The sequence below is a fragment of the Schistocerca americana genome, chromosome 3 (genome assembly GCF_021461395.2).
Source record: "Schistocerca americana isolate TAMUIC-IGC-003095 chromosome 3, iqSchAmer2.1, whole genome shotgun sequence".
NCBI classification, from domain to species: Eukaryota; Metazoa; Arthropoda; class Insecta; order Orthoptera; family Acrididae; genus Schistocerca; species Schistocerca americana.
Window position 1 is genome coordinate 954,526,204 of NC_060121.1, and position 18,691 is coordinate 954,544,894.

The window sequence follows — 18,691 nt, forward strand, 5'->3', positions numbered from 1 at the left end:
AGACATTTACGATGTCATTCTCGGTAGTGGTTCCGTTTCTACAGCGTTTTGAAACTGGAACTTTCATTAAGTACTCCCTTTATATCTGTTTTGGCAGATGCGTATTTATAACAAATGTTTGAGTGCTGTGCACTGAAAACCGCTGGCGTCCACATGTGCTGTAGTGAGAGGAAAAAAACATGGCGAGGTGAGATACTTGGACACTGTAGTGTGTGTGACATCTTAATATACTCCGCAAATTTGCGGTAAATATTAATGTATGATGATTAGACATTAAGGTGTGTGTAAATTCCACAAAAAAGTTAATGTGTATGTCTCTGTCAAACATGGAGGTAAAAAAAACGAGGGAGGTGGCAATACAGACTTACGCTGAACGTTGTTTTGAAGCCAGAGTGGGCGCGGACTGCCGCCGTTTTAAGTAGCCCAAAACATTATTAGACTACTGTTCACGCTTGCTGCTTGTTCATTATTTCTGTCGTGTGTGCACAACAACTACTTTAAACACTAAAAATTATAGAGCTTACGTGAATAACATAGTGTCAGGAAGAAATTTCGAATGTTTTTGTGTTCTTCAATGCGTATTTGCTCTAGTAATACGAGACATTTGGCCTCGTTAACGTAAATTATTTTTTGTTGCTACATTTCGGATAACCATAAACAGAAGAAAGTGATGTGGAAAGCATACTTTCGTAATCCACTTTTACTGTATTTGTGTCAATAGCCAGGCCCGGATTTATCGGGGTGCAAACCATGGTATCTGCCCAGGTATCAATTTTGGGAAGGCATCAAACTCATATTTTTGTAGAAAAAACCTTGTTTCACAAAGTGTCTAGCATCCTGCGCAAGTTGGTCTATCGATTATTCACATTATTTTGAAACGCGTCACTGTTGGTTTCTGAACATTTTTGAATATGTTCTAAGATGATTTCTGAACTAATCGTACGCTGATTTTTGATGCATGCGTAGTGTACGCGGTGTCTCTGCCAGGGCAATCCCCTTCGCAACTAGAAACAGAAAACTTTCCTGCAGACTAAAGGTGACGGTGCTATACGCGTTGAGCCGAATAAATCCAAACGGCTGAATGCCAATTGCGGTTCGTTTATGTTGTTGATTGGGTGTGCGAATGATCAGTGTTGTTATAATTATTAGCAATATCTATATTCATATTACCAGAGAGGAAATAACAGGTAAGAAAGATTACATATTACCTTCTCGGTGTAAAAGATTACGTATTACCTTCTCGGTGTATCCCAGGAAATGAAATTTTGACAGAAAATTTTTGCCAGATCGCTACACAAGTAGCGGCCAGTTGCACAGGCCCTGGTTAGCAAACGCCTAAGTTCTCTACCCAGAATAGCGCGGGAAACATGTTTTACGAACACGTAATAACGCCTAACCGGAGAATAAACGCGGGATAACTAAACTGGTGATTCTGGCAGGCTTAGTGAACTTAACTGGAAAATAAGTTTTGTGAAAGGCAGGAATAGTCACAGAATTAGTGATGACAAGATTTTTTGCTAGAACAATGAAGGAGAAGAAATGGGGGCATCGAACAAATTATATGGAAGAATACGACGAGTCCAAATTTACATGAAAATTTAATACTAGTTTTCCATCTGATGCATGAGAAACTAGAGCATATGAATGAAATGTGAAACTACTCCCTACGATAAAACTTTTTGCATGTAGTACAACTAATAGGTATTTTATATTGGTACTTCGTGAGTTATATTCTGTCGTTTTATTTATGTAAATGAGGTAGATAGAAATGACCATTTATGCCAAAACAGTCTCGCTTATTTGGCGTGTGTTTCAACTCCTGCAATATTAGTAAGGCCTATTTCGTTTTATCTAGCAGACAGTGACAAAATGGACGTAATCAAATAGAGAAACCGCGTCAGTCTTGGGTGCTGTTCGTATTAACAGTTTTTTCAGTATTAGACAACAACATTTTGATTTTTCGTGTAGCAAAAAGTTTGACGAATTTAGATGAGGTTACAGAAAGGAAAGCACGCCGTGTAAAGCTGTAGCAAGATTAGAGAGAAAAAAGTGCTGGGCCCTAAGGATTTAAGAAATGTGTACAGTCTTGCTTGTCTCTTGCCTTTACTGGTTTTATGTTTCCTACATTTAATTGTATGTCACACAAAACAGAAAGTTATTAACTAATAAGCGATAAAGTGTGCAAATTTTCTGACGAGTTATTTTCTGTCAGTCACAAATAATTCCACCCAGTATTAATTGAGTTTTTTAAGGGGGGGAGTATGTCAAACCGGCCGACTGGGAACAGGAGAGTCACCACAGGCCATTTTAATTTCCACTGTCCTAAATATAGACTTGATGGCTTCCATTACAAAATATACGCGTTTGAATTCCACAAAGCGAAATACAGTGATGTGCGGAAGACCAAATAACATGTCTTACATTTCCTCCAACATATATGTTTTATATATCAAACTGTTCAGAAAGATGTGCCATGTAAAATGAACATATCTTTCGGAAATGTCGTAGACCCTGGGCTGTCTATAGCAAGTGAAACTGGAGTTCCAAAACCAACGCTTGTTTCCTTAGTGGCATCGGTACTGCTTCTTGTTAGTTATACACTACTGGCCATTGAAATTGCTACACCACGAAAATGACGTGCTACAGACGCGAAATTTAACCGACAGGAAGAAGATGCTGTGATATGCAAATGATTAGCTTTTCAGAGAATTCACACAAGGTTGGCGCCGGTGGCGACACCTACAACGTGCTGACATGAGGAAAGTTTCCAACCGATTTCTCATACACAAACGGCAGTTGACCGGCGTAGCCTGTTGTGATGCCTCGTGTAAGGAGGAGAAATGCGTACCATCACGTTTCCGACTTTGATAAAGGTCGGATTGTAGCCTATAGCGATTGCGGTTTATCGTATCGCGACATTGCTGCTCGCGTTGGGTGAGATCCAATGACTGTTGGCAGAATATGGAATCGGTGGGTTCAGGAGGGTAATACGGAAAGCCGTCCTGGATCCCAACGGCCTCGTGTCACTAGCAGTCGAGATGACAGGCATCTTATCCGCATGGCTGTAACGGACCGTGCAGCCACGTCTCGATCCCCGAGTCAACAGATGGGAACGTTTGCAAGACAACAACCATCTGCACGAACAGTTCGACGACGTTTGCAGCAGCATGGTCTATCAACTCGGAGCCCATGGCTGCGGTTACCCTTGCCGCTGCATCACAGACAGGAGCGCCTGTGATGGTGTACTCAACGACGAATCTGGGTGCACGAATGGCAAAACGTCATGTTTTCGTATGAATCCAGGTTCTGTTTACAGCATCATGATGGTCGCATCCGTGTTTGGCGACATCGCGGTGAACGGACATGGAAGCGTGTATTCGTGATCGCCGTACTGGCGTATCACCCGGCGTGATGGTATGGGGTGCCATTGGTTACACGTCTCGGTCACCTCTTGTTAGCAGTGACGGCACTTTGAACAGTGGACGTTACATTTGAGTTGTGTTACGACCCGTGGCTCTATCCTTCATTCGATCCCTGCGAAGCCCTAGAATAATGCACGACCGCGTGTTGCAAGTCCTGTACGGGCCTTTCTGGATACAGAAAATGTTCGACTGCTGCCCTGGCCAGTACATTCTCCAGATCTCTCACCAATTGAAAACGTCTGGTCAATGGTGGGCGAGCAACTGGCTCGTCACAATACGCCAGTCACTACTCTTGATGAACTGTGGTATCGTGTTGAAGCTGCATGGGCAGCTGTACCTGTACACGCCATCCAAGCTCTGTTTGACTCAATGCCCAGGTGTAGCAAACAGGATCTATGCACCCAAATTGCGTGAAAACGTAATCACATGTCAGTTCTAGTATAATATATTTGTCCAATGAATACCCGTTCATCATTTGTATTTCTTCCTGGTGTAGCAATTTTAATGGCCAGTAGTGTATTTTCAGCTTTCAACTCGTATGCACGACATTTTTAGTGTTCACGTTTGCAAAAACTTATCACGTGTTCTTTGCTAGCTCCTACACATGTGCATTGAGGAAAGAAGCAAGCCATTCTATCGTATGCTGTGCATGTCAAGAAAGTGAATGAGTACTGAAATGCCGAAGAAAAAGAACTGCATAGAGGTGTACCTCCATGCAAAATGGATTTCTTGTTTTATTAGACTGTCAACGCATTAGTCTCGCAGTGGTTCACCCATTTTATCACTCTGAAATCTTACCTGTCGTTGTTGTTGTGGTCTTCAGTCCTGAAACTGGTTTGATGCAGCTCTCCATGCTGCTCTATCCTGTGCAAGCTTCTTCGTCTCCCAGTATCTACTGCAACCTACGTCCTTCTGAATATGCTTAGTGTATTCATCTCTTGGTCTCCCTCTACGATTTTTACCCTCCACGCTGCCCTCCAATAATAAATTGGTGATCCCTTGATGCCTCAGAACATGCCCTACCAACCGATCCCTTCTTCTAGTCAAGTTGAGCCACAAACTCCACTTTTCCCCAATCCTACTCAATATCTCCTCATTAGTTATCTGATTTTCCCCTCTAATCTTCAGCATTCTTCTGTAGCTTCTATTCTCTTCTTGTCCAAAATATTTATCGTCCATGTTTCACTTCCATACATGGCTACACTCCATACACCTACTTTCAGAAACGACTTCCTGACACTTAAATCTATACTCGATGTTAACAAATTTCTTTTCTTCTGAAACGCTTTCCTTGCCATTGCCAGTCTGCATTTTATATCTTCTCTACTTCGAACATCATCAGTTATTTTGCTCCCCAAATAGCAAAACTCCTTTACTACTTTAAGTGTCTCATTTCCTAATCTAATTCCCTCAGCATCACTTGACTTAATTGACTACATTCTACTATCCTCGTTTTGCTTTTGTTGATGTTCATATTGTATCCTCCTTTCAAGACACTTTCCATTCTGTTCAACTGCTCTTCCAGGTCCTTTGCTGTCTCCGTCAGAATTACAATGTCATCGGCAAACCTCAAAGTTTTTATTTGTTCTCCATGGATTTTAGTTCCTACTCCGAATTTTTCTTTTGGTTCCTTTACTGCTTGTTCAATATACAGATTGAATAACATCGAGGATAGGCTACAAACCAGCCTCACTCCCTTCCCAACCGCTGCTTCTCTTTCATGCCCCTTGACTCTTATTACTGCCATCTGGTTTCTATACAAATTGTAAATAGCCTTTTTCTCCCTGTATTTGATCCCTGCCACCTTCAGAATTTGAAAGAGAGTATTCCAGTCAACATTGTCAAAAGCTTTCTCTAAGTCTACAAATGCTAGAAACGTAGGTTTGCCTTCCCTTAATCTATCTTCTAAGATAAGTCGTAGGGTTAGTATTGCCTCAAGTGTTCCAACATTTCTACGGAATCCGAACTGATCTGCCCTGAGGTCTGCTCCTACAAGTTTTTCCATTTGTCTGTAAAGAATTTGTGTTAGTATTTTGCACCCGTGACTCATTAAACTGATCGTTCGGTAATTTTCACATCTGTCAACACTTGCTTTCTTTGGGATTGGAATTATTATATTATTCTTGAAGTCTGAGGGTATTTCGCCTGTCTGATACGTCTTGCTCACCAGATGGTAGAGTTTTGCCAGGATTGACTCTCCCAAGGCTATCAGTAGTTCTAATGGAATGTTGTCTACTCCCGGGGCCTTGTTTCGACTTAGGTCTTTCAGTGCTCTCTCTTCGCGCAGCAGCATATCTTCCATTTCATCTTCATCTACATCCTCTTCCATTTCCATAATATTGTCCTCAAGGACATCGCCCTTGTGATGACCCTATATATACTCCTTCCACCTTTCTGCTTTCCCTTCTTAGAATTGGGTTTCCATCTGAGCCCTTGATATTTATACAAGTGGCTCTCTTTTCTCCAAAGGTCTCTTTAATTTTCCTGTAGGAAGTATCTATCTTGCCCCTAGTGAGATAAGCCTCTACATCCTTACATTTGTCATCTAGCCATCCCTGCTTAGCCATTTTGCACTTCATGTCAATCTCATTTTTGAGACGTTTGTATTCCTTTTTTCCTGCTTCATTTACTGCATTTTTGTATTTTCTCCATTCATAAATTAAATTCAATATCTCTTCTGTTACCCAAGGATTTCTATTAGCCCTAGTCTTTTTACGTACTTGATCCTCTGCTGCCTTCACTACTTCATCCCTCAAAGCTACCCATTCTTCTTCTTACTGTATTTCTTTCCGCTATTCCTCTCAATTGTTCCCTTATGCCCTCCCTGAAACTCTGTACAACCTCTGGTTTAGTCAGTTTATCCAGGTCCCATCTCCATAAATTACCCCCTTTTTGCCATTTCTTTAGTTTTAATCTACAGTTCATAACCAATAGATTGTGGTCAGAGTCCACATCTGCCCCTGGAAATGTCTTACAATTTAAAACCTGGTTCCTAAATCTCTGTCTTACCATTATATAATCTATCTGAAACCTGTCAGTATCTCCAGGTTTCTTCCATGTATACAACCTTCTTTCATGATTCTTGAACCAAGTGTTAGATATGATTAAGTTATGCTCTGTGCAAAATACTACCAGGTGGCTTTCTCTTTCATTTTTACCCCTATTCCATATTCACCTACTACATTTCCTTCTCTTCCTTTTCCTACTATCGAATTCCAGTCACCCATGACTATTAAATTTTCGTCTCCCTTCACTATCTGAATAATTTCTTTTATCTCATCATACATTTCTTCAATTTCTTCGTCATCTGCTGAGCTAGTTGGCATATAAACTTGTACTACTGTGGTAGGTGTGGGCATCGTGTCTATCTTGGCCACAATAATGTGTTCACCATGCTGTTTGTAGTAGCTTACCCGCACTCCTATTTTTTTATTCATTATTAAACCTACTCCTGCATTACCCCCATTTGATTTTGTATTTGTAACCCTGTATTCACCTGACCAGAAGTCTTGTTCCTCCTGCCACTGAACTTCACTGATTCCCACTATATCTAACTTTAACCTATCCATTTCCCTTTTTAAATTTTCTGACCTACCTGCCCGATTAAGGGATCTGATATTCCACGCTCCGATCCATAGAATGCCAGTTTTCTTTCTCCTGGTAACAATATCCTCCTGAGTAGTCCCTGCCCGTAGGTCCGAATGGGGGACTATTTTACCTCCGGTATATTTTACCCAAGAGAACGCCATCATCATTTAACCATACAGTAAAGCTGCATGCCCTCGTGAAAAATTACGGCTTTAGTTCCCCTTGCTTTGAGCCCTTCACAGTACCATCACAGCGAGGCTGTTTTGATTAGTGTTACAAGGCCAGATAAGTCAATCATCCAGACTGTTGGCCCTGCAACTACTGAAAAGGCTGCTGCCTCTCTTCAGGAACCATATGTTTGTCTGGCCTCTAAACAGATACCCCTCCATTGTGGTTGCACCTATGGTATAGCTGTCTGTATCATTGAGGCACGCAAGCCTCCCCACTAACGACAAGGTCCATGATTCATGGGGGGTTCTGGGATTACAACTCGATTCTGTAGTATACCCTTTCCAACTGAATTTATTATTATGGGATTACAACTCGATTCTGTAGTATACCCTTTCCAACTGAATTTATTATTATGGGATTACAACTCGATAATAAATTTAGTTGGGAAGGGCATACTACATAATTGCTGAAGCGGCTAAACACGCTTGTATTTACAATGTGAATGACGTCAAATGTAGAAGGCATAAATATTCAAAAAACTTTGCATACTTTCATTCAATTATGCCATATGGGATCATATTTTGGGGTAACTTGTCAAACCAAGCAAAAGTTTTCAGAGAGCAAAGTGTGTAATTATCTTAACAGGGACTATTAGACAATTTTACATAAAAATGTCTGTTACATTTCAGTTCTGACATCACCTGGTCACATCAGTCAAGATTAGGTATTTTGTGTACGATTGCATAACTATGTTTCATTCTGGTAGTGTATTAATTCTGTAAATATTAGCCAGTTCCAGGTTACTGTAATGTATTCACATATCTTGACAATTTCCTGACAAATTATTATATTCACACATTCTATGGTTTTTTTATGTTATACTTTCTGATATGTTCCACACCCACAAGAATCATTTCATTTTTGGGTCCACAGAACGAAAACTGAATCTAATCTACTTGAATAGCTCACTCTGCGCATAGCACAGTTGTGAAATAATGCATTACACTTGTTCGGCCTATGAATAGAAACATTAGACACAGAAATAAGAACAGCATTGGTTGGCTTACCTATACAGCCTTTTGGTATATATTCTCATTCCTCCTCATACTCATCCCTTGCACTTACATTATTAGCTTGGAATGACCCTTTTCTGTGCACTGTCTACTTCATCACTCAAAAGCGGACATGTTGGACTTGTATATATTTAGGCAATTGCTTTAGGATTCTTAATTTCCAAACATCATAATAACTATGACCACTAAACACAAGCTATGATGTGAGATTGTACGTTGCAGAGGAATTGAAGCTTTCAACCAAATAGTTTATTTATGATTGTGTGATAAAGATGATGAATCTGACATTTTTCTTTCCAATATTTTTCAGCAGAAACAATAATTTTTACCAAAGACTAATTTCAGCAACACGTACACTTCTGCATTATTTGCATAAAAATATTTGTATAGAGAGCAATGCAAAAATCGCTGCACATTGACAGTGTTTCCCTTCCCCTCCTGCCTGCCTCACATGGACCCCTCTTAACCCCTGCAGACACGCCCATGTCACCTGGAAACACTTGTTCCTGCAGGACAGGTTATGCAGTAACCACTTGGAGCCTAAGAAGCAGTTGTGATTGGCTGGCACCTGGCCCTTACCATTCAACTCGCTGAAACGTTAATCACAGAGTAATTTTAATCAGCTTATCATAAATATAATTCTAAATCTCAGAATAATCTTTCTACTCAACTTTACCAAAACGCACAACTATACATGCTTGTTCATTTATACATCAAGCTAGTATAGCATTTTCCTATTAATCAAATGAGTTCCTTTCTTTATATATATATAAATTTCTTACCAATCAAATAATGGAAAATCTTATACCCTCTACTTAGGGGTGTGGGACTATATCACTGAATAATGAAGGCACATTGAACTTCTAAGGTTTTTTAATCACACAAACACAGTCAATTTTAACATTTATTTTCAACTACGATACATTAATACAAGCGAAGTGTTTCAATTGAATACACTTTGTTACTACACTGTCGCTTTTTCAATGGTTTTCCTGCTTTCAGCCTATGGAGAATTGCTGCTGATGTCTCAAGATCCTTCATGCAGCTCAACTGTAACATAATACATATAGAGAGTTTAGTTTGTAATAAAATGATTTCTTGAATCAATTACAGTTAACAGCTATTTGCTTCAACTAAAATACATGATACTGACAATGATCAATAATAATAAACAGCAACATTATGGGAGACAACTGGTTCAACAATTCTTTTACGGGAAGGTGGGGCAGGTACAAAACACAATAGCTAAAGTACAGAAGCTCAGTTGGTGGAAAGGAGGATAAGGAAGTTCCAACTACTAAAAAGAGATATTAGGGGGACCAAAACGTAATGTCTTTTTTTCCGCATAAAATTCGAACAGATAAAGTGCTAACAAGTTTTTATTTTTAATCAGTTATTTAATCACTCTCATTATGAGTAACCTTTTGCCATGTAGTATGCAAATTTTCAATTACAGATCAATAAAAATCCATTAGTTTTTGAGAAAAGTATCTGAAGATAGCATTTTGGGCATCGATCACATTTCACATTTTTTGTCACTTATAAAATGTTGTTGCTAATGGAATAAATGAAAACCCAATGGCGCAAAACTGGACAAATGTGGTAGGTGAGGCAAAACTTCCCAACCCAGTTCATTAATTTTTTCCAGGACTTGTCCTGCACAGTGAGCTCTTGCATTATTATGCTGCAAAATAATGCCTTTTCTGTTCACAACTGATGGGTACTTTTAATTAAAGACTGATTTACTCAATCCAGTTGTTCACAGTAAAGGTCTACATCACCGTTTGTCCAGGTTTCAGCACCTCAAGATGAACCATCAAGTGAATAATCCACCAAATGCACAAAAGTGCCTCTGGAGGTGTACACTCTGTTTAGCTGCGCTTTGTGGTGGTTCATTCACACACTGCCACTGCCTTTTGCATTTTGTATGATCACAGAAGACCCATTTTTCATCACCAGTGATCAAACAATGAGAAAAAAATGCTTATGTGATTTTCCACATGAGCAATATGTTGCACATGGTGCATCGGTTAGTTTTGGTTGTCTTTACCAATCTGCTGCAAATGTTCTTGGATGGTCAACCAAGGCTGCCTCCACTTCTGCTCATAACATGTTACTGTTTAATGCTGTTGACCTTTCGGATCGATACAAGCCTGAAAGATCAACATTACCAGACTTGAACTTCGAAAATCACCTCAAATGCACTTGAATAAACATCATAAATGTTTTTGTTTGCCTGTTCTTTACTACCCTTATGAAACTAGAAAACATACAATGCTACATATGTACCTCTTCTGGTGTTTGGCTGGCCATTTCACCATAAATTGCAAAAAAAAAAAAAAGTTAAGACTCAGTTATTTATACATAAAAAGTCACTCTAACTTTAAAATGTCTTTGGCATGACTTTGAAGTACACAATGAGCAGATAAATGACAGTCAAATATTGACAAGTGCACAAACAATGTTACTTTCTGGTCCACCTAACACAAGATGCGCAGAGTACTTGTAAAATGTTCTTGGGAATTGATGGATTAATAACACAAGTTTAAATCTGGAAAAATCTACAGTGCAAATAGAAATGGTTAGTGTAAGCACCTGTAAAAAAATTATGAAAAGGCTAAAACAGAGACAAAAACGTAATAAAAATGAAGATGAAACCAAACAGCGAAATAGGAATTGACAAGATGGGAAGGATAAAGACAATGGCAAGTTACTAGTTTAGCATCCTCGGACAATAAAATCCAGCATGGAATATCAACAATATAAGGAAAAGATAGATTGCTACTTACTGTAAAGATGAGATGCTGAGTTGCAGACAGGCACAATAAAAAAGACATTTACATATCACCTTTCGGCCAAAGCCTTTTTCAGAAAAGGAAAAACACACACAAATTCATTCACACAAGCAACCACAACTCATGAACACATGACCGCCATCTTCCGCAGCTCAGACTGGAACATTACTGTCAAATAGAACAGAAGCAGCAATCTGGAGAGAGTGGAGAAGGGATAGCACGGTACGGGTGGTGGAGGAGGGGGGGATGCCATCTGGTGGAGTATGCAAGGACTAGAGTGCCAACAGATGCAGTGTCGGGAGACTGTGAAGTGGGGAGCATGGAGACCATAAAAAAAAATGGGGGGGGGGGGGGGGGGGGGGTAAGGGGTGAGATGGGTCGGTGCAGTGGCAGAGAGCAGCTCACAAAGAGGGTGAGGGGACGAGAACAGAGAGGAGAAGATAAGACAGAGGTGTGGTAACTGTTGGGTGGAATGTGTGGAGACAATAGGTTACTGTACATTGAAGCACTGAAGCCAGGACAGTGGAGAACACAAATTATCCTATACTCAGCCTAAAGTAACCTACTGTCCCTACACACTCCACCCAACAGTTTCCACCCCCCTCTGGCCTATCACCTTGCTCACTCTCCGACAATGCCCCCCAATCCCCTCCCCCCCCACTCCTGTTCCCAACATTGCTCTTGTTAGCAGTCTAGTCCTTGCTATCCCTTCCCCTTCCGTTTCCATGGCCCCTCCAGATTGCTGCTTCCATTCCACATGACAACTACATTCTGGTCTGAGATGGCAGTCACTTTGTGTGTGTGTGTGTGTGTGTGTGTGTGTGTGTGTGTGTGTGTGTGTGTGTGGGCGCGTGCGCGCGCGCCTGCTTGTGCAAATGTGGAGCACTAGCTCAGCTTAATGTAGCAAGTTGAAATCAAATCCATCTGTTACATTTTCTGCTCCCAAGAATAACTAAAATTTTTCACTGTTTTATTCTATATCTTACGCAGTTGTACATATAATAGTTCATCTCTGCGGGAATATGTAAAACTGTTATTTACGTAAAAGATCAGTTACAATTATATTTCAATTGTTTATATTTATCTTCCTGATTCTGATGATGCACTTAGTTTAACTATAAGTCTGAATAATTAAAAGATATAGGTAACTGAAGTTCCGGCAATGTCAAATAATAGTAAAGCCCTGTAAGCAAGCCGGCCGGGGTGGCCGAGTGGTTCTAGACACTACAGTCTGGAACCGCTACGGTCGCAGGTTCGAATCTTGCCTTGGACATGGATGTGCGTGATGTCCTTAGGTTAGTTAGGTTTAAGTAGTTCTAAGTTCTAGGGGACTGATGACCTCAGAAGTTAAGTCCCATAGTGCTCAGAGCCATTTGAACCATTTTTGAACTGTGAGCAAATAAGGAGCAGAGGAGATAATGCAACCATTCATTCAAAAGCAGACATTCCAAACTTTCTGAGAACATATTTGGAATTATCTGCAATTAATTATGAAATAATTGACACAACTGAAATAATTCTGACCCCCCCCCCCCCCTCCCTCCCCAATATTTCAATTATCTATTTTGCCTTGACGGCTGCACGATTAGGAACTTTTAACAATAAACTTTATTGCTTTATTGTCTGCCCCCAGTAGCTGAATGGCCAGAGTGATGGATTGTCAGTCCTCTGGGCCCGGGTTCGATTCCCAGCTGGGTCGGGGATTTTTCTCCACCCAGGGACTGGGTGTTGTGCTGTCATCATCATCATCATCCTATCATCCATATCAACTGTAGGTCACTGAAGTGGTGACAAATTGAAAGACCGGTACCCAGCAAACGGCCTGCCCAACGGGGGGCCCTCGCCATAGGATTAAATAAATAAATAAATTGCTTTATTTTTTATGAATCAGATAATAAATCTCACTAATCAATTCAGTCAGTAATTAAGATTTCAAATAATTTAGAATCATAAAATTTTTGTTTCAAGATGGATGCCATACTTGTAATGAACGGATTTCAGATGACACATAATAATAATAATATTCCATGTACATTCGTGAATTATTAATCTGAAACATTTTCCATAAATCAAACAATACTTAAGTCTTAAGAGTCCATGAAAATAGCAAAATCTAACCCAGCCAAATTTCAAAGCATTAAGTAGTTTTATAATTCACATCATGTTCTTACGTCTGTCTTTAAATGGCCACCCCTACCCCAAAATCAGCAGTTTGCAGCCAAACGGTACACGTATAACATCTCTCTGTCACTTTGTGTCAGAGTCTGTGACTAACAAATTAGTGCTGGTTAAAGTGAAATTCTGCACCAAAATATTATAGGTGTGACAAAGATGTTTGTAAACAGACTGAGACTAAGTAATATCTTTATGTCTTAAAATCTTGGGAGAGCTACTAAATACACAGCTTGAAAGTATTATGATCTACTAATTCTGTTCATGGACATTGTTGTTAATGCTGGTGATAATATTCCAAGTTATTTTGTGTGCAATTTACTTTCATGTGTCTGTCACTGTACATCACACCACTGACTTTAACCAATACTGTGGTGGTGTTTAATGATTGGGTGATTCTTCTTCCATATGTATTTCCAAAGGAAGAGATCTGCATGCCTATAGCTGTATAAATTGTAAAACTGGAACTAGCCATCAACTATAGTATACTGCAAATTATTTTGGATGCGCCAATTTTAAAATTCAGTTCCATGATACTTTTTTCAGTACAGCAACATATGAGACCTAAAAGTTCATCAGAACTGAGTAGAACCTCTAACCAAAGCGGACCATCACATGCTGGATAAGAAAGGAAAAATAAAGCAGCTTTGTCCTTGTCAAAGGAACAGACCTCCTAACATGATTTAGGGAAATCACGGAAAACCTACATCTGTATGGCCAGACAGAACTTTAACTTCACTCCTCCCACACAAGAATTCAATGTTTTAAACACTGCGCTTCCTTGTTTAGTAAATGAAAAGATGAGAAGGATAAAGAATTACTGTAATTTGGTAGCAAGTTGATGGTGAAAGTCAAGTGCATAATTTTTATTTTTTAAATATTCTGATTTTCAAAATTACAAACTGTTTTGTTGGCACAGAATATCTGCCGAAAAGTTAACATTACACCTATTCTAAACCTATACCATTTATTGATTGTGTACATTTTGATAATACAAGGAGAAATAAGATAAACAAAAAGAAATAGTTTAAATCTTTTTTTTAATCTTCACTTCCTTCTTTGCTTACTACCCAAGACAGTGGCATCTCTATTTTCTAGATCAGGACCAACAACAGTTATGGCACTGTGTGTCTACTGCAGACAAGTTGGCAAGGTGTTGAGTTTTGTGTAGTCAGTGAGATTATACTTTCACGTAAACAATGACAGGCGAGCAAAGAGCCAATGAATTTCTAGCACTGAAATTGAAACCATTCTCTTCTTCGCTGTTGTCACAAATATTTCACTGTTTTTCTGAATACCTCACGAATTAAGAGGCTGTGATTAGGTTGTGACCTAATAGCACAGCAATATTTGCGGCCAAAGGAACAAGTAGTAATTAAATTTATGATCTTAGTTGTTACAAATACTTGGCTATTACTTATAAAAATTTTGTGATTTCCGAGGTTGAGGCTGCAGTGAGAATGAGAACACAGCTGCTTTTTCCTGAATACATAGCACATTTCACATCTATATTGACATGAGAATGTGATATATTCCTTTGTCTCTTGCTTTCAAACATGTTGTCTGCCCGCTGCTCCCTCATTGGCTACCTAGAACCTTCAGCTGAGAAACCTCCTTTGTTTCCATTATATCTCATGGTGCATGTTGACAACACTGCTGCACAACACACATAAATATGCCACTGGGCCTTAACTATACTTTTACCTCTCCTTTAGAAATAAGGTCCGCAGCTCATGGTCTTGCGGTTGCGTTCTCGCTTCCCGAGCACGGGGTCCCAGGTTCTATTCCCTGCGGGGTCAGGGATTTTCACCTGCCTCGAGATGACTGGGTGTTTGTGTTGTCCTCATCATTTCATCATCCTTCATGCAAGTGGAAGATTGGACTGAGAAACGGTTGGGAATTTGTACGGGCGCTGATAACCGCGCAGTTGAGCACCCCACAATCTAATAATCACCACCACCACCACCACCACCACCACCACCACCACCTTTAGAAATAAGTACTATTTTGAGTATTTATCCAATTTCAAAGTCAGTTCAATTCCAATTGCAAATGGATTCAGGCAAACTTCAGTTCAAAGTTGGTATAAGTACATAAAACGCCGAGGTACATGGTATACATTCCCATGGTTGGTAGCACACACGAAATCTGCTGCCTGCTTACCATTCCCCTTCCCACACTCATTCTAATTCCCCCTCCAACCCTTACAAATTCTTCAAAATAAATCTGCACATGACTCTACAACTGGCAAAGCAGGATGACCCCTATATTGGTCTTTTACACAGTGTATAAACATTGACCTCAGCAGCAATAATTCAATCTGTGAATCTAAGACAAGCCTCTATTTCTGAATGATGAGTTGAAGAAAAAGCCTTGCCTTATCATAGAGTAAATACAATAAATTCATGCAATGAGACAAGTACCAAATTTCCTGCTATTATGTTCAATACTAAATTTAACAGTCGTGTATTGGGTACTTCAAGTGTAGATCATTTGAGTGTGAGGTTAGTGTTGGCCATGCCAATACAGAACGCTAGACAAACTTTCACATCTACTCATACACAATTTCTGTAGTCTCACAAGTTGCCTCCCCTTGAATGCGAGTGTTGGTCAGTTGTGAGGCTACAAAACCACCAATCAGATTTTATGACGGGACCATGGTGTACGTAAACATCCTCATGGATCTTACAGAACTTGAAAAGCATATATCTAAGACTAAATGAGTTGAAGATGTTGCTGTGGAAGCAAATGAACTTTTTTTTTATATAAAATCCAATTAATTTCAATTTAGAGCAGTCTTCAGTAATATGAACAACATCCCAAGAATATTCTAGTGGTCTACCACTTAATTTGAGTTGAGCTGTTGTTATTCTAGACTCTTTGTTACATGTAAGCTCATTTAAGAAGTTACTGACTGTGGTTTATTTAATAAGTGTACTGTATTCTGCATAGTCCAATGGGTAGGGGAAAGGGTTACACAGTCAAGAAATTCTGGAAACTATCAAAATTACGAAGTTCAGGTTCATCACAGGTACATACAGTAAATGCGTCATTCATGGATCACAACTAAACTGAAAGTTTCCAGTCACCGCACTTCAAGAAAGCAACATTCATTTAGTGAAAAATGCCGGCAGAAAGGGGGAGGCTTCATGTGCATTTCTGGTGTGTCTAGAAACACATCATTTCTATACAGATTGACACCCAGACCAGCAACTGAAGGCGGGGTGCCCTGATGCCACACATCAGGTACAATAAATCACAATCACTTTTAGAAATTTGAATATCTGCTCTTAGGGCCCTCAACAACTTTGAATTTTTAACTATACCTTTTGCTACTCCTGATTCAAAATTCAGAGTAACTAATCCTGCATTCCATTACTTGTAAATATTTTATTTCTCTCTCCTTTTTTGGGTTTAGTTTCAAAGAGTTACAGCCTTTTTTCTCACATGGTATCAATGTTAATTGTACATCTTTTCATTTCACAATAATGATATAGATATCAACATATTTTATAAAAGTTATCATATTTACAAGATGGAAGTAAATAACAGGAGATCCAACCACTGTTCATCAGGATACAAGATGTGCAATAATGTGACTGAGACACATTACTTGGTTCAAGTCACTGCTTCTTGGATTGCAAAATACCCCCAGTCAAAGAAAAATCATATCCACTTACACCAAGGTAATTTAATAATTCACACAGTGGCAAAAATGCCAACATTTTGCCAAAAGAAACAGATGTGAGTGCTATCTTATCGATCCTACCAGCATGACCTAATACCATGTGGCTTCTTCCTGTTCTCAATAATCACAGAAAATGACTGTGCTTTTTATTTGAAAAGCTTTCAGCAACCTACATCAATGTGCTGAACGACATTCCAACTGGGAAGCTTTTGCAGGTGGTAAAAAAAAAAGGGGGGGGGGGGGGGGGGGGGATCTTGAAAAGAAAAGAAAATGTAGATTGCAAAAGGCAAATATAAGGAGCATTAAAAAAAAAAAAAAAAAAAAAAAAAAAAAAAAAAAAAAAAAAAAAAAAAAAAAAAGCCAGAGGCATAATTACAGAAACCAGTATCTTTATGTTAGGAGTACTAACCCTGGCTGTTGAGACACTTATCCCACTATGACACAAGGCAGTGAATGGCCGTCTCATAAAATTCCTAGGGCTGTGATGATAACCAGTTCCGCATGTACAGCTGGACGTCATCGTCTGAGATGAATTGGAAAGGTTATGCCGACGTTCTTCTTTGATCCAGATGGCCCCCTTCAGATTCACTTCCTGCATCATGGGACAACAGTGAATGCCCAGTGTTACTCACAAACCCTTCGCCAAGCGATAAAATCAAAACGACCAGGCAATCTCACCCATGGGGTCATTCTGATCCACGACAATGCAAAGCCAGATATGGCCAACATAGTCATGTCACTCATGCAGAAATTCAACTGGGAGGTTCTCAGCCACCCTCCATACAGTCCGGATCTCTCTCCCTATGGTTATGCCATTTTTCATCCCCTAAAAAAGGCTCTTGGGGGGGAGGGGGGGGGGGGGGGCAAACGATTCTACCCGGACGACGACGTCCAGCTGCATGTGCGGAACTGGTTAACATCGCAGCCCCGGAAATTTTATGAGACAGCCATTCACCGCCTTGTGTCACAGTGGGACAAGTGTTGTAACCGCGACCGTTGTAGTCGTGGGGTGGCTGTGAACAAAAGCAGGCGGGACCGAACAGGAGCGGCCCGCGAACAAACTAGACAGACGAACGGGAAAGGATGGACACGCACAACGACAGATGACCGAGCAAGATACCAAGAACAACAACACATAAGAAGCAACAGGGTCACAATCAAAAACCTCATGAAATCAACAACGTCCACTTGTACATGGAAACAAGCAAAGTAAACATGATGTCTGTAAGCGAGATATCAAGAGACTCATGCGAATATCAGACTGCCTCCCTGAGTGAGAGGCAGGCGCTTAAATACAAGATAAGGTACGTCACTATTGGCCACTGGGACCACGTGCTCCACCGTGGTGTCCTCACATTATACGCGGGCCAGGAGCGCGCACAGCCACGGCTTACGGCGCGATGGCTGGAGAGACCTCTAGTGGTAATCTAGGTCCACGTCATCTGGCGCAGATTTGAAACCCACGGCACTCGGTACCAGAACAAGTGTTTCAACAGCAGAGACACAGCCAGGGTCAACACTTCTTATATACAGGTACTGGTTTCTGTAATTATGCCTCTGGCTCGTTTCTTTATGAATACCCCTAATACTTTCACTTCAAAATCTGTAATCCCTACCTTAGCAAAACCCCATCTTATTATAGCTGAAATATCCATGGACACTACAGCTCATACCAGCACTAGTTCTCAGCAACACCTTCACAGGTAGGAACACCTGCTGGGTCTAGCACAAAAATTAACCTTCCAGGCCGTAACCTCCCACAATTCTGACCTCCCCTCTATC

General features: G+C 40.1%; 1 protein-coding gene across 1 annotated transcript in view; it reads right to left on the reverse strand.

Annotated features, from left to right (window-relative positions):
• Positions 1-9,109: 9,109 nt before the first annotated feature.
• Positions 9,110-18,691, reverse strand: part of LOC124605655 (nucleolar protein 11) — a 73,847-nt gene continuing 64,265 nt past the window's right edge. Inside the window, exon 9 of the mRNA XM_047137481.1 lies at positions 9,110-9,304. Within this exon, the coding sequence (XP_046993437.1) occupies positions 9,179-9,304 (126 nt within the window). The 3' untranslated portion in view covers positions 9,110-9,178. The remainder of the gene's footprint in view (positions 9,305-18,691) is intronic.